Raw genomic sequence first — 24,893 nt, 5'->3', positions numbered from 1 at the left:
ATCAAATGGGCTTCACATAAGTTACATTGTATAGCGGGTACAATTTGACAACTTATAATGATAGTGGGGAAAGACTGGGACTGTGAGTCTGCGAGGGGTGGGATGCCTTAGCATTTACATTTAGCGTATAGAAGAAAAAAGGGACTATAGCTCAACTGTTTTCTTGACAAATTCTCGTGACCTCAAACTTTCTATGCAAAATCATTTGACTTTTATATCCATTGCCACCTTTCTCACGCCATTTTCTTAACTGCCAAACAGTACCAATGTCCCATAATATATATGGGGCCAACTCTAGCTCGCTTTCGTGCCTTTATGTCATTGGTCCTAGGATACAAATATATATTATATTAGTTTGGATTAATTATTGATTAAAATATTTTCTAATTAATGCTAAAATTCTGTTTCTTGCACATGATTCTTTTTATATACATTTCCTTCTTTTGGTGGGATTCTTGTACTTGTCTCACTTTATCCACAGTCTGATTCTGATACTCATCATTCATGTACAGAACGGAGGGTTGGTGGTGTTCTGTTTTCATATCTTTAAATGGCTTTTTACAAGAAATTAATAGAAAATAATTCATTTTGGAACATTTACAAATTTAGCTTCAAAGTCAAATAGTAATAGTTGTTTATGCAGCTCTAGGACTTGCATGTTTAAGAAATTAGCACATGCAATGCTGTGCTCGATTATATATGGATGCAGAAACTTTTTCTCTTTAAGTAAGGGCTTATGTATTACAATTAGTGACAATATTATGAACCACAACTTTCGTAGGAAAAATTGTTAATAAAACGTATGTCTCGTAGCATGACTAGTTATTATTATAATATAAGCAACATACCTCTCATAAACGTATAGTGCACGGGCTATTTATATGAGAGATGTAATTAGTAATATGGTAAATAACATACATAAACGTATGCGTGTTAGATTCAGATTCACAATCTTATGCCATTTATTAGGTCGTGCATATTGTATTGGTGAATGTATAATACTTGTGATCAATAAGTCGTCATACATTGTATCTAATAAAACTTTGAATCCAAATTTAAAATCTTACGCCATTTACAACATGTGCATTCGTAATAATGAATGAAACAATATTCAGCTTCACAATCGACACAGAAACTTCGGCCTTGTTTGGTATTCAACTTGAATCCAACTTTGTAAACTCAAAAATAGAATTTGAGTCCAAAACAAAGAAAACATGTTTGGTAGCCCTATTTTTAAAAACTCAAACTCAAGAGCAACTAAAAAACACCCCAATTATTAAAAACAAAAAATATATGTTTTTTTCAATTTTTCTTCTAACAACCCACAAGTTCTCAAATTTCTAAGATTTGAAAATAGTTTTCAAGTTGCATACCAAATAAGTTTTTGAATCTTGAAAATAGATTTAAGAACTCCTTGTTTTTAAGAAAATCAAAATTTTTGAGTTCCCTATTTGAATAGGATACCAACCGCCCCCTTCTATTTTTCTTTGCCAATCGATTGACATATATATATGGCTTGAAATTATTTCTTCTTGGGTTTTGTGAAATTATTTAAGAGCATTTACCTATGCATCTGAGGTATTATATTCGATTTCCCCATCCCTCAATATCGCTTGTATATAAAAAAAAATGTTCATCTATTCTTTACAAACTTAACTTTTGAAGGTCCATGATTATCCAACATAATAGTGTGAGTGAGTTTTGGTTGCAAGAGGTGCTACGTTCAAAATCTCATGTTCTTTGCTGGTTTGGAAAATGAAAATTAAGGCCTTATTTGTTATCTTACTTAAAAAAGTAAATTCATAAACTATGATTCTTTTTAAAAACATGAGTTTTCAAATAGTGTTTGGTATTGAACTCCAAACTATTTTTAAGACCACTATTATAAATGATTTTGTAACCGTAGTTACTACTCAGCATGTGGAGAAATTCTAGAGTGACAATGTGCAACTATTCAGGCATTAGAGGCGGAATGATCACGGACCGCGTGGACATAGTAGATACAATACAAGTGGTCTCCCTTTTTTTGTGAGAGCAATCGCATCGCATGGTTAACGCGATCAAACCGCTCCATCCAAAACTTGCTTCGGAAAGAGAAACAGGAAAGGGAATGAGAAAAATAGGAAAAGGAGTTGGATGCCGTCATGCTGGAGTAAACTCTCCTACTAGGCTCCTCCTAGGGTAAAGTACAATTGTGTCATTGGAAATCTTAAAGCAAACGCAATATACGCGTCATAGTTTGTAATTTTGTACTCATCCTCGCCATTCACGCCATTTTAGGCTTCAACTCCAAATTTGCCGTCTCGTAAGCAAATCTAACAAAACCTTGCCTTGACTTTGAACCCTGCCCTTAAACAATAAAATACTAGTAGAGTAACATTTGTATCTACTAAAATTATTAATCAGTAGAGTCCAGTCCAGTGAGATGGTCATGGTGACATGGTGCGCCTCAATTGAGGACTGAAAATGATGAACCTAGTAACTAAGAAATTGAAAGATATAAAATTCTTAGCATATCACATTATATGTATTCCAGCCTTTCTTTGTCTTGGCGCATAAGTTATGAGTAACACAACATGGACCGAGGACCAGAGTTTATATATTGTCCTTCCAGTCTTCCACTAGATTTAGAAAATATACCCACAATACTTTCATCACTTTATAAACAACAGCCTAGTCAATTCTTTTCGCAAGCAAAACCAAGGGAGAGCAACCCCAGCTTTGACCAAACATTGTTGCGACTAACTACGGCGGCACCAATAATGACAATGACTCTTAACTTAAACCATCTCCTCTCAAAAACACACATGAGACCTGCAAACTATGGTACCAAAGAACCCACAAACTTAAACTGATTCAGTGTTCCTTCAATTTCCAATAACACAACATCCAACAGGGTAACCAAATTCAGCTTGGGAAGGTAGAAAAAGCTACAGCCATTTATGTAAAATTTATAATTTTGGGATGCTTTTGTTCCTAGAAAAAAGACAAAAAAATTACAACATTGTTACAAAAAGAAAAACATAGAGAGAGAGAGAGAGAGAGGAGGGAAGAAAAAGGTTCTACATGACAAAAGATAAAATTTAACATTCAAATATTTGCCTAAAGAGGTTGAGAATACACAAAAAAAGGGCATTACTAATCACAAACTCAGGTGGGTACAGCCGCCCCTTGATGGGGGGTCTGCAAGGAAAAAAACCAGACGGCTAAGCCCAGCAATATCATCTGAATAAAAAGACATGAAGTAATCTTACAAAACCTCTTCTGCATAGTGAAAACCTCTTCAGTCGCTACAATATCTCCACCATATTTCCCCAACTCCTCTGCTCGTTCCTTTAGCTTTGCAGCCCTAATTTCTGCTTCTCCAAGCTTGTTCAGCATCTGTGCTTGCTCTCCAGCCACTTCTTCTTGCTCGTCAAGTAGTGCGATTTGGCCACCTGCAGCAAACTTCAACCTCTGTGTGGTTCTTTTAATTGCAATATACTCAACCTGAGCTTCAATCATTTGCCTAAACAGGCCCTCAAGTTCAGTCTCCAACTCTCGATATTTTTCCTCCTCTAAATCTATGGTACTACCTGATTCTTCTTTTGGAGACTTGCTAATGTTAATCATATCTTCGAGTTCAGCAACCCTGGACTCCTTCACCTCAAGCATAGCCCTACTCTCATCCAACTTGCTTTCCAAAAGCTTCACACTTTGTTTCAAACCTAAGACTTGCGCTTCCAAGGACTTCGAAGAAGTTTGTCCAATCTTTTCATAACCCAAATGGTCAGATAAATTTGATTCATTGATTCCCGGATCACTTGAAGAGAGGTCAGCAGGTATACCACTACCATTCACTGAATTATCACCCGGTGATAAAGGTTCCTTCCCAATCTCCCCGAATTTCTGAACCTCTGCATGAGGACACATAACTCCGTTAATGTCATGTCCTAAAAATAGCCATAACAGCATAGCAGAAATTCCCCGAAAATAAAACAATATTCTTAGAAAGCAGTTGCAAGTAGTTTCAGCAGGAACAAAAACCCATGGCTAATAAGGAAGACAGACAGTGGTAAGTTTCAATTTTTATAAAGCATGCAAGATGGCTCTAAATAGGAGAGGGGTAAAATCAATGAACCCACCAAAAAAAAAAAGGTACACTAACCAAGATGGATGGTACAAGACACAAGAAATAGAAAAATACTAGTTCCCTTGAACTGAGAGCCTTCATTAGAGAATAGGAAAGAGAAACAAGCGATGACATTACATCACCACTTCTGACTGTCTAAGAATATCAATGAATGCCAAACCAAAACTTCAATGAAGTTACCAACAAGTTAAATCAAGATCTAGGCTCCTCAAAATGATTATGTATCAACCGTAAAGATTCACCACATATCCTATCATACACATGGGGCACTTAAAAGGTATTTCACAAACACTCTTTTGTTTGTACTACAGGAAAGAAGATCCTCTAAACTTGATGGAAATTCTACAAAATTTCTTTTTTCATGGGAAAGGCCGGGACAATTTGTCATTACCTAATTGCTAACATCTCACAAGTCCAAGTAAAGATCTATTAAATCCTTCTCTAAAACTTTTTAAGGATCTGAAAGAAAATTCTCTTCCATAAATAAGAGCACTTTCAAAGCAATGGATAAGAGTATTTCTATAATCTTTAGGAAGACATTGGAGGCAATAGCAATTGGTAAAAAGTTATGAAAAGCTCAACCCATAAGGTGCAAACAGAATTCCCTCTTATTCAACCCCACCTGAAGGACAAGAAGAAAGTGTTGAGGAAAACAAGGCCATAGTTGCTGTGATACCATAGGATAACAAGGCAGCTGTACAGAATACAAGAACTATGACATTGAATCAAAGGAAAATGAAGGAACTTGCCACGTGTAAAAGCACCAAGGAAAAAGTACAAAATAATTTTTTATTTATAGAAGACTAGCATATGGCTGCCATGGAAACTGTTGATTACATAGTCTGCAGACTTGAGCCTAGTTTTCTCCTTTTCTCTGCTCTCTCTTCTGTTTCTCTTTCTCTATGCTACAACGAATTCTTAAGTAAAACATATACACATAAAACCAGAGTTACATGTTATATAACCAAGTAAAAGTCTCTAAAGAAGATAGAATCTTTTTTCTCTTCCTTTTTTTCAGCCTTTATTTTCATTTAAGGATATCCCTCAAATCAAGAGGTCCTACAGTCTACTCTAAAGATGACCAAGAAAATTTACTTGCCAAACAAAGATACTGTACATGTCACTTGAATTCCTAAATCTATACCCACTACAGCACATGGATCCAAAGATGGCCGATGTGTAAATAACAATGGAAAGAAAAATAAACTTTGCATGTTTACGAGAAAAATTTACGTGATTAGCATTTAGCAGACAACACAATTTTGCAAGGCCAGGTTTTCCAAAATAATGTTTCCATGATTTTAACATTTATTGTATTAATTCTTCTACCTTCTCCAGATCAGCACAGAAAGTAGTTAAACAAAAAAATTTGAGATAGTCAATTAACAATATGATGATCAATCAAATTTACGAGAACACCAACACATTTTCAGAAATATGTCTGGAAAGCAGCAAAGCAAGATAATAGTACGATTGTCATAACTTTTTTTTGTTTAATTTTTATCTTTTAGAGGTTTCAGATAGACTAACCTTTAGCAAGTGCTTCTTGTACAGACTGGAGATTAAGGATAGACTCAAACAGAGGATCCTGATCTTTTAAGGACCTACGATTCTTATTTTTTTCACCCTTAACCTTCCATGGCAAGTCTGCAAGAAAGTCATCTTGAGAAAAAACTTCAGCTTCTCCTACATTCTCTTTGCTATAACCAGTTTGAACTTCTTCACTGTATTGTTGTTCACTTGCATGAACTTCATCACTGTTTTCTCCGTCATGACTCATTGACCTTCCACTTTGCTTCCCGTTACTAGTCAGAATTGGACTCTGCATAAACACATGGTTGGAGCTTCTTGAGTCAGATTCCACGCTGGAATAAGAGTTTTCCTTCTCAACCTTGACCCCGTCTCCTCTATGCTTCTTACTGCTTTCAATTTGTACCCTTCCCTGTTGGGCCCTTTGAGCTGAACTATAAAAACTCTTTCCACCGGTACTCTTCATCCTGTTCTTCTCCCTTGCATGCCCCAATACTGCAGGCAGCTCATACTTGGCCTTTGGAACACTGGCAGCTGTAGAAGACTTGCTACTCCGATCCTCACTGTTCTCAGAATCTGCACCAGCAGCAAATGCAGAACCCACAGCAAATCTGGAATCAGAACTTGAACCATGAATTGCAAAGCCATCAACAACTCCCACATTTCTTAACATATTCACAGATCCGACAGAACCTTCACTGTTATGATTGATTTCACGGGGTGAATTCTTAGACTTAACTGGGTTTCCATTACCAGACAAACCCCGCTTCAAAACTTTACTAGAATCATCAAATGCATTGTCACTATCATCCCTAGAAAAATTTCTCTTAATCCTCCTCCACTTCTTTAAGCCAAGCCCTTTGACGGTGGGAGGTGAACCCCCACCGGGAGAGTTGGCAGCCGGCAAAGTCGAATTCACTGGCTGTGCAGTGTCAACATGATTAACTCTAGTATTTGCTACATTTTCAGTCACATTAGCACATGACCCATTGTTCCTGATCTCATTACTACCATCATCATTATCCTTATCATCAGCATGGAACACTGTTTGTGGGTTTACTTCATTATCTTCCACAGATTCAATTTCCAAATCCATAACTAAGAAAAATTCAGGGTCTCTCCCTCACACCCAATTCAATGAGATCATCCCATCTCATGGCCCAAATCTAGCAAATATGAAAATGGAAATGAAATTTCGATCATAAATCATAACATACTTATATAAATGAGAGAATATACAGATTCAGAGTAATCAATGGCTGAAAGATTAAAGTTTGGAGAATTGAATTCTGAAAATCAACATGAAAGGATGAATTCAAAATATCGGATTATGGGAATTCGGAACTTACCGTTAGAATTATTAACTAAAGCTCAGAAGAAGATGCAGGTGATGATAAATTCGAAGGGCATTGGAAACCCTAAATTGTGATCGGATTTGCGGTTTTATAGCAATGATATTTAATTAGGAATATTAAATTGTTATAATTATTAATTAATAACGATAAAAGAAAGGAATAAAGAGGGGCGAGATGGAACGTGGGGGAGACTGAGCAAGGCCACATGCACGAGGGTGGGCCCATACCACCATTGGCCACCGCTGTATATGACAAGGTCGGCTGCCTCTTGTTTGTTGGTAATTTTGTACGGGATTCCAGTTTTGTACAGGGGTCTACTTATTACCCCAAAACTTTCTTAATTATTGTTTTATACTTTTATTAATCAACTCAATTGTCTGTAGGTGGTTATGATGAGAACATACCTTTGCACAAGGTTCTATGTTTAAATCTCTCTTCATTCCTCTAATATTTATTGCGGAAAAAAAAAAATTGAACTCAACATAATTGTATACAAATTTACTTTCATATGTATCAAATTGTAATTTACAAAAATAAAGAACGTCGCTTTTTAAAAAAGTGACATCAATTTATTACTTTATTTGTAGTATTTTTAGTGGTTTGTGTACCAACTCTGGGCCATGTGGGTTCTAATTCTAAAGCATATTGGGCCATATTGTGATGGTTTGGCACTATGAAGAAGACCAAGGGCCTGCAACTCTCCAAGCTTAATATTGTGTTGCCCATATGGAAAACAAACTTGATTGATATATATATATATATATAGTTATTCTCTGATCTAGATGTCTGTACGTTATTATTATACGGATGTCATTGTAAACAGGGAGGAAAGCATGATGGGGGTAGTAAAAAATACATAGCGTCCGCACGGTAATAACGTTTGGATGTCCATATAAGAGAATATATATATTTTTAGCAAAATGGCATGCACCTACCTAACTCAGATTTCATATGCATTGTTACAGAGGGTCTATTTTCTTCTTTCCCAGACTTCAATATAATTTAATTTTACAAAAATTAAGTTTGATGGATGTCCTTGTATGTATTAGACTAATTGGGTCATGAAAACTCATCAAAGAACAAAATAACATGTGCAAAGAGAATAAACCCACTCTAACTTCAATTTTTCTGGTGTGCCATTTGCTTTGTGGTGTAAATGTAATCATGAGACAATCAAACCAGCAAGCAAGCATGAAAGATAGGAGAGTAATTAAATATACAAATCAGGTTTTAATGAGTTGGAAGACATATAAATACATTAAATCAGGTTTTAATAAATTAATTAGAAATTCAAAAGGCAAAGAGCAAGCAAAGAGAGAGGAGAGGAGAGTGCGTATAATTTATGGAAAAGAGACCAAGCTTTTTAAAGAGTTGAGGACTGTGGCTAAAAGAATTGTGATCGAGACATTATCTGTGTCAGTATGACTTTCCAGCTTTGCCCCAATCATGCATAGAAATGAACAGATCAGAAACTACGTATTTTATTTGTATATGCTCTTGCCTTTCATGAAGCCATAGGGTTTTATTTATTTGATTGGAGAGTAATATTGAATAAAATGCTAATGATCATTCTCTCTGCATAATGCAATAAGTATTTAGAATGATCATTATAGGTCCAAACTAAGTAGACAATGACATCGATGGATAAAATTTTAAAAATACAAACTATAATCGCATGAACGTAGTCACAATTTGTGCTTGAATGGTAGGATTGCTTGGTGTCACATAGTACGTACGATACAATGTGTATTTTGTAATTTGAAGATAAAATAGATTGAAAAATGTTTAGAACGTGAGGATAAGTGCATCATGTTACTCTTTTAATATGAGTTGTTCTCGAGTTAGAGATTTCTAACTTGTTTAATAAACTGAGCGTATTTAAGTTGAAGATTTTTAAACCATCCAAACCTAACACGATACAATCCATAGTCATACCTACATAAACCATTCAAGAGTAAAGCCTCTTTCTTGCAATTTCTACATTTACCTCATCCATATCCATTCCAATGATCACATCTCAATTTTTTAGTAGTGAGTCTTATCAAATGCATAAGAATCTAAGATAATATAAAAAGGTGACCCCATTTGGGGTGCCCAGAGAACCCATACGGGCAAAAGAAAATCACTCTTGAATGGTAAATTCTTCAGTCCTCTCAGTGAGTCAGTTGGACTAGTCTTTGGTCCAATTTCCCATGCAAATATTATTCAAACTCTGTCGGATGACTTCATTCACACAGAGGAAAAACCTGCATTGCCAAATAAATATAAAGTTTAGGAAAAAATTAATATATGGTAAAAATTGTTTTTTATTTATGTCTAGTACAATTTGAGTTTGAACCCCATTTGGTTTGGCCACAAACCCACCCAAGTGTACAAACAAGTTGTGAGTTATGGTTGCTCTCCCAATGTCCTTTTCTCCTAGTGCTTGCTTTCTGACCAATCTTTGGCTTCTGTGACCAAGTAAGAGAAATCTCATGTTAGATTTAAAATTTAGAGAGATTAAGATGTACAGCACATAAAACAAAAATAAATTGGCAAACCCCAACACAAATTAATATAATACAAAATGCTATGCATTTAACCCTCTGCTGCAACTTCTTTTTAAGCATTTTGGGTAATATTTTATGTTCAAAACCTCACAGATCCAACCCATACATTAGCAATTAGATTCCCCCCATCTCTCTCTTTCTCTCTATCTCCCTCTCTCCATCCAGCTTGTTCAATCACAGAAACAGAAACATAAAGACATGGGCTTCGCAGGAGTTGCAGCAAAGTAGGGCCTTCCTTTTCATCTTAGCCTCCTATCCATCAAAGCTAAGGTAACAAGTTGATTGATTTTGAGAATATTGCACCAAATATATATATGGTCATTTTTAGTTGTTATATCATGATTATATAGATCAACCAAAGCAACAACTTCAATCATAGCAAGCAAAAGCTTAAATGATTAGCATTCAAATCTTCCCAAACTATAGGCTTGATGTAAATGCATGAAAAATAAAAAGAACCCAACTCATCATTCACTAAGGTGGATTTTCTGTGCTTCTGTTTCTAACCCTCTTGGTCAAATCTGCTCTCGTCAGCTGCAGGATAGAAACAAAAGTCTGGCTCTCACCAAAGATTGGCCCACAATGGCGAGTGATATACATCAAGGGCAGAAGATTTCTCCTGTTTGAGTTTTACTGTTGCATTCATCTTCTGGCAGAGTCTTCCCACATCTGAGCCATTCACAGAAACATTGTATCTTTCAGTATATTTTTGAAACTTACAAAGAAAGCACAGAAGAAAGCTGAGGGATTTTGGTTCCTTTCAGCCAAAAAATGATTCTTGTGTGAGGACCTGGGGATGCTCAGTACTCAAAGTACATTGTAGAGTGAGAGAGTAGTAACTCTGAAGTACTAATGCTGTCTGGTGAAAAGAACTGAAACACTGGTGTAGTTTAAATATCTGAAGTGAGATCTACCAAAGCTGCAAATGGCCATGGATGAAGAGAAACAAGCATCAAAATCTGCTAAAGCTCCCCAGAAAACTCCTCTAGACACCATGGTTTCTAGTGGGCTTACCATCAAAATAGCTTCATCAACAACACCAAAAACAACAAAAACTTGTAGCAGCCAAGAAACAGGTAAAGAGACTTTGCCTTCTCCAAACTTGAAGAACTCAATTGAATCCTCACCATACAACTCTCCATCTCTAGTCTCCCCACCTTCATCAGCATTTGTTTCAGCTCTACAGTCTCCATACATTTCTCCAAGGGCCTTAACACCAAAGCCCCAAGAAACCCAAGAGAGCTCAAACCCCACCACACAGCCTTCTCCACTGGTCTCATTATGCCGTGGTTCACAGTCAGATGACATACCAAGCAGTTCTTACACTCCACCGTCAGATCAATATGAATATTCTGATGATATTTCTGACCCTTTGAAGCTCAAGTTTGACTCTGCACCTCCACGCATTTCTTTTTCCTTCCCTGTCCCTCGGATTTCATTTGCCAAAGGCCCTGTTTCCCCTGCTTCAAATGCCAAGCTGAGGAGCTGTGATGTGTACATTGGGTTCCATGGCCAAAATCCAAGCTTGGTGCGCTTCTGCAAGTGGCTTAAATCAGAGCTTGAGCTCCAGGGTATTGCTTGTTTTGTTGCTGACAGGGCTAAGTACTCTGATACTCAGAGCCAAGAGATTGCTGACAGAGTCATCTGCTCAGTGACATATGGGGTTGTGGTTGTTACTAGTTCTAGCTTTATCAACCATTTGAGCATGGAGGAGGTTAGGTTCTTTGCCCAGAAGAAGAACCTCTTCCCAATATTCTTTGACACTGGGCCTGCTGAAATCTTGGGTCTTCTCAACTACAGCTCAATTGACAGAGAATGTAAAGAAGCCATTGATGGGCTCATGAAGTCCAATGAGTTCAAGCTGGAAGCCAATGAGGGTAACTGGAGGAACATTGTATCGAAAGCTGCCGGGGTTTTACGGACAAAGCTTGGGAGGCAAAGCGTGTCTCAGACAGATATGGAAGGAGTTGATGAGCTGCCTTTCCCAAGAAACAAGTTCTTTGTGGGAAGAGAGAAGGAGATTATGGAAATTGAAACTGCTTTGTTTGGTTCTTCAGGGGACTACTTAGAGCAAGAATGCTCTATGACCATCATCAAAGGAGAAGCCAGTGGCCATTCTGAAGGCGTAGCAGATGACGAAAGCGAAGTGGTTACCACTAGAGGAGGGAGGTACATTAATTTAGAGATGGGCAAGTGCGAAGAGCCCAATTTAGAGGCTTGGATTGAACCAGTTGTGGGAAGAAATTCATTCAAGAGGTCAAAGTACAAGAAGTCGAAAAGTGGGAATTACAAGAGCTTGGGAAGCAGTGTGATCTGCTTAAATGGGGTTCCAGGCATTGGAAAGACTGAACTTGCACTGGAATTTGCTTACAGGTATTGCCAAAGGTACAAGATGGTCTTGTGGATTGGTGGGGAAGCTAGATATTTTAGGCAGAACATATTGAATCTGTCTCAGAATTTGGGATTGGATGTGAGTGCTGATGCTGAAAAAGATAGGGGACGAATTCGAAGCTTTGAGGAGCAGGAATTTGAAGCATTCAAGAGAGTCAAGAGGGAGTTGTTCCGGGACATGCCTTATTTGATTGTGATTGATAATCTTGAGACTGAGAGAGAGTGGTGGGAAGGGAAGGATCTACATGACTTGATCCCAAGGAACACAGGAGGGTCTCATGTGATCATCACAACTAGGCTGTCCAAGGTAATGAATTTTGATGCAATGCAGCTTCCACCGTTGCCGGTTTCGGATGCAATGATTTTGATCAGAGGAAGAAAAAAGAAAGATTACTCAGCTGAGGAGTTGGAAATTCTGATGAAATTTGATGAGAAACTAGGAAGGCTGAGCTTTGGTTTGTGGCTGATTGGTTCACTGCTTTCTGAACTAGCTATTGCCCCCTCTGCTCTCTTTGAAGCTATCAGCCAAATGCAACTTGACGAAGGCTCTCCTTGTCCGTTCATAAGCATCACTGAAGAGCAGTATTACAAGAACAACTCTTTCCTAATGAAAGTCATATCGTTTTGCTTCGCCGTCTTACAACAATCTAGTGGGATCATCAACCTTCTTGCCTCAAGAATGCTTCTTGTTGGTGCCTGGTTTGCCCCAACACCTATTTCCTTGACTCTTCTGACTACTGCAGCTAACAATATGCCCGCCACTAAAAGCCGGCTCAGGAAATGGACGAATTGCATTAGTGTCACATTTGGCTCCTGCTCTAGTTGCTTTGCACCACAAGCATGGAAGAGTGCTGAAGAAGACTCAGCCCATCTTCTTGTTAAACTAGGACTAGCGCGAACAGCGAAAAAACCATTCGGATGTTGGATCCAGTTCCATCCCATAACGCAGGTATATACAAAGAGAAAAGAAGGTTTAGTAGCTGCCAAGGCAACAGTTCAGGGCATAAGGAAACTTGGCAATCCATTGGTAAACTTAGACCACCTGTGGGCCACTGCATTCCTTGTTTTCGGGTTCAAATCGGAGCCTCCTCTTGTGCAGTTAAAGGCGATCGACATGGTTTTATACATAAAAAAGACAGCCCTCCCTCTTGCAATTAGGGCCTTCACAACCTTCTCCAGATGCAACTCAGCATTGGAACTTTTAAAGGTTTGCACAAATGTACTTGAGGAAGTAGAGAAGTCCTTTGTCTCTCAAATACAAGACTGGTGCCATGGCTCTCTCTGCTGGAAGAACAAGTTGCAAAGCAACCAAAGGGTGGATGAATACGTGTGGCAAGACGTGACATTGTTGAAGGCGACATTACTGGAGACCAGGGCGAAATTGCTGCTTCGGGGCGGGCATTTCGACAGCGGCGAAGAGCTGTGCAGAACTTGTATTAGTATCAGAACAGTTATGCTGGGTCACAACCATGCTCAAACCTTGGCAGCTCAAGAAACTTTGGCAAAGTTAGTAAGAATGAGGAGCAAGATATAAAGGAAAATCCTCATGTTTAAAACCAGTAATCCTTTTGTTCTAAGGAACTCAGTTTTGTTAACACTTGTAATCAATCTAGTTAGTTGTAATATCAGCAATTTAGACCATATATTTTCCTTCAGGACACTACTGCTATATTGCTTACCAAAATTGCACCAGAAGCAATCACAGTGAATTTCTCAAGCAAATTAAGAGCAATAAAAAAAAAGTATGGTAGTTTGAGAGTAGACCCTAAGTTTTGTTTTGTTTCATTTCATTTGATCTCCTAAATAAATACTCAATCAAGGCAGGGTCCCATGTTGATAGCAAAGCCATAAAAGGTTGGCTGCTGTGTGACTCAATCAATTGTGGTTATAGAGAGAGTGACAAAGACCCTTCTTTCTTTCTTCTATCAGTGTAAATGCAGTGCATAAAATTTTCTTTGCAATTTGCAAAATTACTACAAGTCAATGAAAGCAATCTTTGAGTCTGAGCCAACAAACCCAAACAAGTAGAAAATTAATAATACATGCATTAAATTTAGTAAAATTTCTTCATTCCATTCCATCAGAAAAATAATAGAAACCCATAAATCAGTTGTTACAAGAGAAACACACTATCATTTTTCACTCTATTATTAGTTACATTCTTACACACCTAATAAATCAGTCAAACATCAGTCAAACCCCAACACACCACAATCCACAAACACCCAAAAAATTCAACCAGAACAAAAAAGAAAACGACAATGAAATGCTTGTCGTTTGTTTTCAAGCCACAGAATGCAACACTCATCAACCCCAAATAATAAAATAATAATTAAAATATGAATGAATTTAGGGTTTATCAGACTGATGGAGAAGTGGGCCCGATCAAGCCTTGGGAAGCAGCATCATTCTCGTTGAGAAACAAGCCTTCCGGGTTCCGGAGCAGCCCGTGGACCCCACATAACACAAGCCCAACTACAAGGCCCAATAAGACACTCCCAAGTCCACCGCTGGCCCAAACAACCAAAACAGAGACCAATCCCAGACCCACCAGCACGGCCCAATCGCTGACGTGGTAGCCCCACACCTCAAGTGGGTCCTCCCTGAAAAAGTAGACCACCAGCCACAGGCCCACGACGGCCGCCGTCACCACAAGCCATCCCGGGCTTCCGATGAGCGAGAGGGCCCCACAGGCGCCGATCAGGAGCAAGTAATTGACCCGGAAGTGGTTGGCGTTGGTACGGATCCGGGTCAGGGCGGCGGAGAACGAGTCGGGCCGGTCGAGTGAGGAAGCAAACTCGGGCCAGTGGCGGCGGCGGGAGACGGCGTCGTTGAGATTTTTGATGGATCGGGTGATGGCATCGGAGCCGGAGACGGAAATGGGTATGCTGGTGTAGGTTGGTGGTGTGACGGAGTGTGACGGTGACATTTGGTTTTCGTTTTCGATGGGGTTTTTGATTGAATGTTTGACTTGGCACCTACCCTTCAACTCTGTTTGTGTGTTTCTTCTGTGAGTTTGATTGGTTGGTAAGTGGGCCTCAGACTGAGAGAGAGAGAGAGAGAGAGTTACCCCAAAAAAAAAAAATATTGCACTTGAACTCAAAAAGATTTGCTTCACATACATAAAGATTTTTGATACTATTGGGGTAGGGGAAGCAAATCTCTTAAAGGAGTTTCTAACTCAAGTAGTTAAGAGCATTTACTTGTGCTTTGGAAGTCAAAATTCGATTCTTTCATTCCCTAATATCGCTCAAGCAGTTAATCTAACTCAAGCCTCTCAAACAAACATAAAGGTTCTATGTGTTTGAATTGCATGGATTGGTCTGTATGGATTTCTAATAAAATTTCTCTTCGGCCCAAACAAAAATAATCATCAAACTAAGATTAGATATTCGAATCACAAGTTCAAGCCAACATAAAACTTGAACCTTATTGTTTAATATACTATGTCTATTAACTAATATAATGTGATTTAACTGGTAATTCGAATTGGGAATAAGCTTAGGATTTGTTGCAAATTTGAGAGGTTTTTTCAACCCTTAAGTTAAGAATGCAGACCCAACCCTATGCCCCCTTCCAACATGTGATTTGAATTCAAATTTCGAATTGAGTAGTAGTGAGTGTATTTTACAAGTTATTGCAGTTTAGGGTTGGATTTTTGACTCTTGTGTGTTGTCCATACGTGCTCAAATGGAGCAGCTAGAATCATTTCAACATGAATCTCATGGCTTTGCTCAAAGACAAAACTAATTTCATAAACCCATAAAAGGTAAAGTCCTCTCGAAAAAATGACGAATTCCACTTCCACCAAAACACGGGACATTTTTCAAACCAAACTCAAATGCGTTTTATACAGAATGTGGGTGGGAATGTCTTTTTCATAATTAATATAATTAACGAAAATGATTAGGCTAATAGGTAGCACCATACAAATAGTGAGAAGCATCATATATAATAGTATGTTTGGAACTCTAGAGACTGGTCAATGCTATTATAATGAGAGAGAGAGATTCGAAGGGTACGTGTAGAACACAACAAATACTTTTTTTTCTCTCAAGATTGAACACCAGATACTTCTCTCTCTCTCTCTCTCTCTCTCTCTCTCTCTCTCTCTCTCTCTCAACGTTCAAAGTATGCTTTTGAGAGGCCGCATTAGAATTAGAATAAAGTGACAAGAAGAAAGACAAAGAATGGCCCACAAAACACAATTGCACAACTAGAGCCATTGTCTTTGTGAAGACTGTGTAATGGGGGAGTGTCCAGCTTTCACCATGCAAAATTTACATCCCCACGTTCCATCCATTTGCGTAACCCCCGACCCCCAATTTTTTAAACGCACAAAAACAATAGCTTTTTAATTACATATCATGATGTCCTTATAAAAAGAAAAGAAAGGTGCTCAATATGCTCATCTATTAACTAATTAATTAAATTCGAGCACGGCTCTTTCAACAAAATAAAAGTAACGTTAAAGAAATTATATTGTTATACCATATTGTGTATCATATTAATTAGGAATATTAAACCTAATTATATCGGAACATACCCGTCTCTATTAGTTGTGCGTGACTTCCTAGTTATATCTTTCAGCAAAACAGGAACTGCCAATAGTATAACGTACTGCATTATTATTGAGCAAAGCATATTATTGCGAATCCAACGGCCATTTTATTTTGTATTTCGATTTGTCGTTTTTTATGTACCTTAAATTGACCGTGCACCTCTCTCTTTCTCTCTCATTCATTCTTTCATTCATATGGTACCATTTTTTTTGTTTTGCATTGTACGTAGCATGGAAATTGAGGAGGAAAATAAAGCAAGAAACGAAGAAATAAGTGACTTAAAAACTGCCAAAAGTTAAAACATTCTATGAGTTTTATTGGCAAGAGGGTCTCAGTCATCACTGTAGCCTCTGCATTTTCTCTAGTCATAAGACCCCACATCAAATAATATCTATATATATGAAAGTCTATCGCTAGCTAGCTAAAAGATACACTGTCTCGGCAAAATCTAATGGTGGAGCCTCCCATCTCTTGGTGCCTAGAAAGAAAACACATACAATATTAATGATCAAAACCAGCAGAAGATATCATCAAATATATAGATATATAGATACATCTTTGTTGGCTATCTGCGTAGGTTTCTGCATGTGGGTTTTTCATCGTGAAAGTTTTTGAAATGTTCGTTCATAGTTATTCTTATCAAGTTAATTTGGTATTTCTCCCTTTGTGTCGCTTTATTTTTAGTATTTTATGTTCCTTTAGCTCGAGGGAAGGAAAATCATATTCAGAAGCCTTACTCTTCAAAACCAAGATTTGCATTGCCATTTTATTATCAAATTTTATGCTTCAAGATTGGCAATAACGGCAGATACCATCTATGCTACTTTATAACTTAGCTGCATGTTTAATTGGTTTTAATTCAACAGAATTTTCTCTATGGTTTGAAGTACTCCAATACGTATGGAAAGCGCAGATGAACCGAAACCAAATCAGAAAATAATAGATTTTCAAGACTAGAACTGGTGTTGCTTGTAATTCACATTTAATTGAGGCAAAAACACATGAAAGTAGCTCTAACAAAATTCTATAAAATAAAAAAAGAAGAAAATACAAAATAAAACCTTCCTTACAGCAATGCTCGACTCTATATATTGACTTTGAGCCAAGCTTTTATGTCAACTATATATTATTCATGGATCCCTTATACACTGTCTATTCTCTGGGTAGCATCCCTAAGCAGAAGCCTGAAAAACTGCATTGTTTTGAACCAACATTTGGTACAGTGAACATCTCTATCTTTGATCAACCGCCATTCCCTCTTCTTTTATCCCCCAAAAGTTTCCAGTGATCTATCTACGAGCATTCTAGGATCAGTACAGGGTTTGACTAAAGCAAACCTGGTTGTGCTCAAAACCAGGTGAAAATAGCCACTTTCAAACACAACTTGGTTACTATGACAAGCTCGGAGAATTGTAAACTGTAGGTCTCAGATGACTTCTTGAAGATGACGATGCTGCAAGAAAAGGAGTCCGCTGCAGCACACCAGAACCTTCTGAAGTACAACTCCACCGGGCAGGACTTGCATTGGCTCGTCGGGAGGGAATTGCATGCAAGGCGGTGTTGTACAAAACTGGTGATCCACAGAGAAGAGAAGGGTCCTGTGACTCATAACAGGAAAAAGGATTCACACGCTGTGAGTTATAACTGGGAGCTGCTGGAACTGGAATGCCAGAACACACTACTTGGCCTTCCCTCGACCCTTCTGAGTAGTTTGAAACATTACAGGCCAAATCTGGTTCACTTTCGGGATCATCAATGATGATAATCTCTTTATTTGCACTGGAAGCAGAATCTGAATTCTTGCGTCGGTGGTCCGGAGTGTTCATAACTCTCTCCATTTGAAATGCGGGTGCTCCAATGGGTTTGCTTATATTCTTGTTCTGTGGGATTGGAAAATTGTAGTCACCTTTATACTCATGAGATTCCATGGATGCCACAAAACCACCATCTGTATGCTGCTGTGAAAACAAGCTTACAGGTCCTCGTGCAACCACTTGTGGTGTCTTCGGATTGCTATAGCTTCTAAAACTGTTGAAGTGCGCTGCATCAAAACATTCCCCCACTTTGTTATGGGGATCTTGACCAAAGATAACTGAACCATGAGGAAGACTATGATGGAAGGAATGGTAAAACTGATTTTGATTGCCAGGAACAACTCCTGAGAATGTTGGAAACTGTGAAGTTAGATGGTTAATTGGGGCATGTGATTGAGCCTGCACCGGCGGAGCTGATGCATCTTCATCTCTATTGACCACCATCAAATTCTTTCCCATCAGCCGGAGTACGGAATTAGAAGCAGATGGACTAACAGAATCACAATCACTGTGACCAGAAAACTTCCCTTTGCCATCTGGAGAACCCTTCAAAGGAATGGAACCTGTAGATGACTTAGTGACAGGGAAAACCATCTGTTCAGATCTTGAAGTTGGGAAACCATTCGGAAAGAAGGTGTCTGTCATGTCAGACCTCGTCTCCACATTGTTGGTTCTTGTGTTTGGATTGCAACCCACTTGCTTTCCCATGGCAGGCAGTGCCATTGCTCGTCGCCTTAATAGTGGTGATTCTTGATAATTTAAAGCCACACCCTGAAAGGTTCTCTCCTTTCTTTGACAACAGCAAGGTTGATCGTTACCTTTGAAGCTGAGAGGTCCCCTCTCAAGAGATGTCTTGTTGACTTTAAAGTTCTCTCTATCAAAAGCAAGTCTTTCTGCTGCTATACCAGTTATCTGTTGAGCTGCAGCAGCATTAATTTCTACACAAGGATCAATGATTGCATGTGATAAGCCCGACCTGATGTTGTCTTGAACTGATTGAGGTCCTATAGATGATAATGGTTCAGAATACTTCAGATCACATTTTGTCCCAGTGGAATTAGAGATGGTTGATGTTGTAGAAAGAGGTGAATCTGATGAATCCCCATCAATGAAATCAAGCTGATCTTGAGATGATTGAACTCGGCTCGTGGTTAGTGAAGAGTTCCCTTGAAAATCATCTGAGCCCATATCTCTAGGACTTGGCAAAAATGATCCTGGTGGCCCTGGAATAGGTATTGGATCAACCTCAGGAAAATAGCTTCCCTGGCCAACTTCCGAGTCCATTTCGTCGGCATTACTAAGATTCTGCCCGAGTGGGGCGTCTTCCACTTCATCAGCAGAAAACATCTCTTGCTCGTTACTAATTCTTGGATCAGCTGGACTTGCCAGTGCTTCAGATTCGGAAAAAGGTCCCTTATATTTTTGACAGTCGGATTTGGCTTTGAAACGGCCACTCGGTATGTGAAGTTCAGGATCTACTGTATTGCAAAAACTAGCAACGGTCTCCCCAACACCTATTAGGGAAGACGTTTCAGTAACAATGTCATTACCGAGGATTTGATCCTCCTGAGCGACTCCCAAGCCATCAACTCTAACAGAAGAATCCATACTTTCCCTCTCATCATGTCCATAACGCTCAGATGAAAATTGTGAACTCTTCGAGGCCAAGGTTTCTTTCCTTCCAGAGATACTTATGGAACCTCTATTTTGTCTCCTTTGCAACACAGTGTTTCTGCAAATAGATATTTCGTCAGTAATATCTCCTCTTCTAGACCGCTTTCCAGCACAATTATACATGAAATCATACCGTTGATCAGGCTCAGAATTCCGGGGAGCAACCTCTTTATCAACTTCTACCCTTTCATGCACTTGATTCTTAACAGCTGGGCTTTTAGCCACAACGGAATTGGATTCAGTCAAAGATAGCCCACCGCCAACAGACAACACATTTTTCTTTGGTAAGGGGGATTTCATGGCATTTGATCTGGAGGCATCACGACTCTTAGATGGTTTTGTGCTAGCATCTGGAGGACTATCAAAATTTTCACATAGACCTGCAGCAGAACCAACTTTATTGTTGCTCAAAGGTGCAAAGTTCCCGTCAGAGTTTGTAAGGTTCAGGTTGCAACTATCAGGAGCAAAATTTCTGTCTTTACTAAACTGATGGGAGTTTCGCTGAAGGGACCTCTCAAGATTATCACTGATATCAGCACCAGGAAAGGGACTTCCTGCTCTCTTTCTTCCAGGAGAGCAGTCACTCTTGTCACTGTCTTGAGCTTCATAATATACATTCTCTGTGCTCCCACTTTTTTCTGGAGAAGAATTTTGATCTCCAGAAAAATTCATTGGTTTTATAGCATGGTTTCTCTCCACAAGACAGTTATCTAAACCTCTTTGATCACCCTCAACCAAAAAATTCTGAGACACATGCTTCTTGTTCAACTTCTTTACAACACCAGTCCGTTTGGAGCAAGCCCATCGTCTTAAAGCTCCAGGATTGCAGGAATTGGCCTGCTTCTCCATTTGCTGTCCCTCGTCCTTGGAACTTTCTTTCACTCCATATCTTTCTTGGCCCCCATGAATCTGTTTAAAAACAATTTTGCCATACGTTAATTTATAAACCACCATATTTGCAACAAAGAGGTTTCTTTAAACTTGTAATTCAAAAGAAAAGCAGTGTTAGCAAAGAAAATCCAACGAAAAGCAGTGAGAAGCATATTGAGAGCATATAATATAATTTTCATTCTGAAATATAGCAAAGCTTTTCTTCTTTATTCATTTTCCTTTTATGGCATCAAAGTGCATGTTGTCAATAAGTTGGTGAGACATAAGGTGAAATTAGTAGCCTGTCTTGAGGAACTTCTTTAGTCAAACAAATGACTTTAAGAAAAACAGTGAAGAGATGTATATAAATAAATCAGTAGAAGAGGGTAAAAGACCATGTAAATACATAAAGCAAGAGTGGCGTACCTGAGAAGAATGAGCCTTGGAAGAGAAAAAGTTTTTGCTTTGAGGAGCAAGTTTAAGGTACTTGTGATGTTTAGATGCATGGCGCTTTTGCTTTTTGGCTGAAAGGAATTTGCTTCCTTTACCCCGTTTCAAAGGTTTTCTTGGTCGAAGATGCTCTACCACTTTAGGCACTGATGGAGATGGCGCATCATCAAACTTGGATAAAATCCTAACTTTGGTGCCATTGGCGTCCACATAGACTGCACCAACATCGATATCATCAGGATGGGCTGAGGACACTCTTTGCCTTTTCTCTTCAACAGGCATCTCAGAGTGCTCATTATCCTGAGTAGGAAAGCTTGAAACACTAGTGGCCCAGCTGGAACCATTTCTTCTATCAAGATCTTCTAATGTGCAATGCTGAGCAGTAGTATATATATCCACCATCAATTTGGTCTTCCTTGGCTTAATTCTGTGCCTTGTTAGTTTATTAGAATCCACAGTCCACTTGGGAGTTGACTCCCCGGAAAGGCACTGATCAATATGAGCATTCAAGGTGGTATTAGAAGACGATGAGAAGGTTTTGCAAACAGGGCAAATTTTTGAAGTCATTGTTTCTGAAACGGCAGTACAATTTGAAGCAATATCTTCAGTTGAGCTTCTCTCGGAGTGGCTGCTGAATTTTACTACCAATCTGCACTTCTTACCCGAGGGTCGGGTCTTGCTTTCTCTCTTGTTGGCAACAACAACAGGAAGACTTACAGCTTTAACTTCAACTGAGGCAGCTTCCAATGAAGTACCAGTTCTTAACAGTGGGCTTGATTGCCTGTTGGTAGGAACTGACTCTTCTATTTCAGATTGAGAAATGCTTGTAGTTGTGGATGGAAAATCATTTTCTCCTTCAGACCTGCATGAAGTTGTTGTTGTGTCCGTGCAAGCTTCTGCTAGCTTCTCCTTCAGTATAGTATTGTTGGACGAGTCTAATACTACATGATCATCATGTCCAGAAGATTCTGCAATATCAAGATTGCTTTTGTTTTCATTTTCAACAGTACATCTCGTAATGGATTGGTTCTTTGCTGCATCAAGACTTTGAAATGGTGGCAACAGATCCTTCACGCCATGTTTCAAACAAAGTTGCAAATTCTTCTGGGAAAAAGGCCAGTTGGTCTGGATATCCTTGCTCCGTGAAGTAAAAACATAATCTCTGCGAAACAAAACATCATATCTCATTATTAACTTAAATGGTCAATTGCAATGCATGACTCATCTAAGCCACCTTTAGACCGAGTCCAAAGAGAACTCAAACTACGTTACTGTTAGGCACCCTTTTATTGTATGTTAATTTTTAACAAAGAAAGGGAATATATATGGACCATGGAACTAAAAAGGAAAGAAAGAAAAAAAAAACACACACACAACAGTAGAGAAAAATCCAAGATATGCCCAAGTGAGTTGGAGATTCGATGATCTAGGAACTCAGAAGATGTCTGCAGATATGGTCTGAACAAGCTCTGAGATTAATTAAAACTCATGGCAAATAAAGGTGACATGAAATCACAAGCAACAACATTGGGGGAAGAAAAGCAAGTAAAAATCCTGGAAATCTAGTTGGGTAGATTAAGAGCATGAATTAAGGAAATAAAACATATGAAGAAACGTGTGGCTTTGTGGGATTAAGAGCCGTGAAAGAGTTCATTATTAGCCAAAGCAGGCAAAATCCCCAAACACTAAAAATAGAGACAAGATGGGGGTGTGGTCATGACTTAGGCCCCATGTTGGACTGAGCCACAAGGAACAACATGCATCTCTGGATCTGACTCAACACGCTCTAAGATGGGATAAACTTTGAGATCACAAAGAGAAAAAGAGAAGCAGTTAGACCCATGATAGGAAAAACAAACACCAAGCTGAGTTATGATCATAATCAACAACTATTCATTTCCTCCTCCAATGAGAGAGAGAGAGAGAGAGAGAGAAATTACCTTATGGAGAACTTGGGAAGGGGTGGCTTTGATAGATCTACTACCTCTGGAAAGGATGGAGTTTGAGAGGCCTTCTCATCATCACTACTATCTTTGATCAGTGCTTGTGGATGACATGGGGGATCTGGTGGAAGGTTTTCAACGGATAACATCTGATGAAAAGCTTCTCTCTTCTTGTGCTGTCTTCCCAACAGTCACAAGCTCTACTAATACCTCTACCTCCGGGCCTTATCTTTAACTTAGATTTCAGCATATATAATGATAGGCCAGCCCTCCCTTTCTCTCTCACTGTCTCTCTCTCTCTCTTCCTCTTACTCTTCACTCTAAGCACCACCACCACCACACACTATCAGAAAGCAGCAGCTGCAGAAAAATCAAACAAGCCCACTAGAATCTTCATCCATATCAGCAGCCTGCAATTAAGAGAAATGGAAAGGGGCATGAGATCATGGATTTTGGTAAAGACCCAGATGAACACGGCAGAGTATAGAAGATTCCAGACCCCTCAAGAACGTTATTTTATGTGACGGGAAAGAGTGAATTTAAAGCATATGTGTTTGAAAAATCAAAACACCAAGGAACCCAATTGAGCAAGCAAAGAACAAAATAGGCAAACTAACAAAAACCCACAAGCAAAGATATCTGCTCAGGTCTTAAAAGTTCATGGAGTGATATTTTATGTGGGGAAGCCCAGGAAAATTGAGGCTTTAGACTCAACAATCCACTAGCTAGCTAGCTAGCTACCATAGCTCAGCAATCAATCAAATCTATGAAAATCAAAATCATAAAGAGTTGGAAGTTTACAAAAGCAAGAGATCATGAACACCCCAGATGAAGAAATTTTTTTATGAAGAAGAAATCTCAAATGAAACAACAGAAAGAGCGAGGGAAAGGAGATTTACGAAGAAGAAAACCAACTTGAAAGGTTGAAAGCTAGACAGACCAAGAAGCCCAAATCTTAGGGGCATGCAAATGAACAGTAGGACTGACCTCAACACATCTCACCATAACAAAGTCTAGTGTAAATCTCAAGACGAGATTCTGATAGTTTTTTCATTTGTTCAAACCGGAAGCTAATGAGCGGTCAAACAATCCAAAAGACCCAGAAATTCAAAACACATGAAAAACGAAATTTCCGTTCAAGCTAAGGAAACAGAAGAAGACCAAAGAAAAAGAAGAAGAGAAAAAAACCAAAAAGAAGAAGTCTTTGAGCAAGAGAAAACGAACCACAGATCAAGGAAATCGCAGAGCAGATGATGGTATTGGTTTTGAAGCTCTTTTTTTTCTGGGTTGGTTTGGACTGGAAATGAGAAAAAAAAAATGAAGTCTTTGTAGATACTAACAAGCAACAAAAGAGAAAGAGAAGAAGAGAGAGAGAGAGTAGTGAGAAAACAGCACCACCCACTCACACATCAAAAGGGCATCAGGTTCTCTTTCTCTCCAAAAAGCAGGTTTGTACCATTAAACACCACGATTCACCTCCCATCTGTGAATATGCGTTAAGAGAGTTTTGAAGAGAGAGAGTGAGAGATAGAGATGGAGAGAGAGAAAGTAAGAGAGAGGAAGAGTGTGGTGTTTTCCTCTATAAAAATAAAAAATAAAAACAAAGAAATACATAGAAAGCTG

The 24,893-nt window shown here is 38.7% G+C and overlaps 4 protein-coding genes across 7 annotated transcripts; 1 reads left to right on the top strand and 3 right to left on the bottom strand.

The window, feature by feature from the left end:
- Positions 1 to 3,067: 3,067 nt before the first annotated feature.
- Positions 3,068 to 7,168, bottom strand: WIP2 (WPP domain interacting protein 2). The gene is made up of 3 exons (XM_021971098.2): positions 7,012 to 7,168; positions 5,663 to 6,828; positions 3,068 to 3,896 (listed from the first exon to the last, which is right to left on the bottom strand). The coding sequence occupies exons 2-3, from the start codon at positions 6,756 to 6,758 to the stop codon at positions 3,151 to 3,153; spliced, it is 1,842 nt and encodes a 613-aa protein (XP_021826790.2). The 5' UTR covers positions 6,759 to 6,828; positions 7,012 to 7,168; the 3' UTR covers positions 3,068 to 3,150.
- A 2,491-nt stretch (positions 7,169 to 9,659) lies between these two features.
- Positions 9,660 to 13,552, top strand: LOC110767545 (P-loop containing nucleoside triphosphate hydrolases superfamily protein). The gene is made up of 2 exons (XM_021971121.2): positions 9,660 to 9,836; positions 10,101 to 13,552. Exon 2 carries the CDS (start codon positions 10,492 to 10,494, stop codon positions 13,489 to 13,491), a length of 3,000 nt encoding a protein of 999 aa, XP_021826813.1. The 5' UTR covers positions 9,660 to 9,836; positions 10,101 to 10,491; the 3' UTR covers positions 13,492 to 13,552.
- On the bottom strand, positions 10,993 to 15,048 carry LOC110767546 (PRA1 family protein G2-like). Its single transcript, XM_088255521.1, has one exon. The coding sequence runs from the start codon at positions 14,884 to 14,886 to the stop codon at positions 14,317 to 14,319; it is 570 nt and encodes a 189-aa protein (XP_088111647.1). The 5' UTR covers positions 14,887 to 15,048; the 3' UTR covers positions 10,993 to 14,316.
- A 2,415-nt stretch (positions 15,049 to 17,463) lies between these two features.
- LOC110767513 (hapless protein) lies at positions 17,464 to 24,893 on the bottom strand. 4 transcript variants are annotated; one of them, XM_021971076.2, is made up of 5 exons: positions 24,495 to 24,893; positions 23,268 to 23,680; positions 21,304 to 22,489; positions 20,141 to 20,916; positions 17,464 to 20,065 (listed from the first exon to the last, which is right to left on the bottom strand). In XM_021971076.2, exons 2-5 carry the CDS (start codon positions 23,417 to 23,419, stop codon positions 17,911 to 17,913), a joined length of 4,269 nt encoding a protein of 1,422 aa, XP_021826768.2. In that variant the 5' UTR covers positions 23,420 to 23,680; positions 24,495 to 24,893; the 3' UTR covers positions 17,464 to 17,910. The 4 variants fall into 4 exon arrangements, with proteins under 4 accessions (XP_021826768.2, XP_021826764.2, XP_021826765.2 ...); XM_021971072.2 differs by having other exon boundaries at positions 17,464 to 20,916; positions 24,495 to 24,892; XM_021971073.2 differs by having other exon boundaries at positions 17,464 to 20,916; positions 24,677 to 24,892.

The sequence above is a fragment of the Prunus avium genome, chromosome 6 (assembly GCF_965620075.1).
Source record: "Prunus avium chromosome 6, drPruAviu1.hap1.1, whole genome shotgun sequence".
In the NCBI taxonomy this organism is placed as follows: Eukaryota; Viridiplantae; Streptophyta; class Magnoliopsida; order Rosales; family Rosaceae; genus Prunus; species Prunus avium.
Note: the sequence above shows the minus strand (reverse complement) of the source record. Positions and strands in the feature narration are given on the sequence as shown.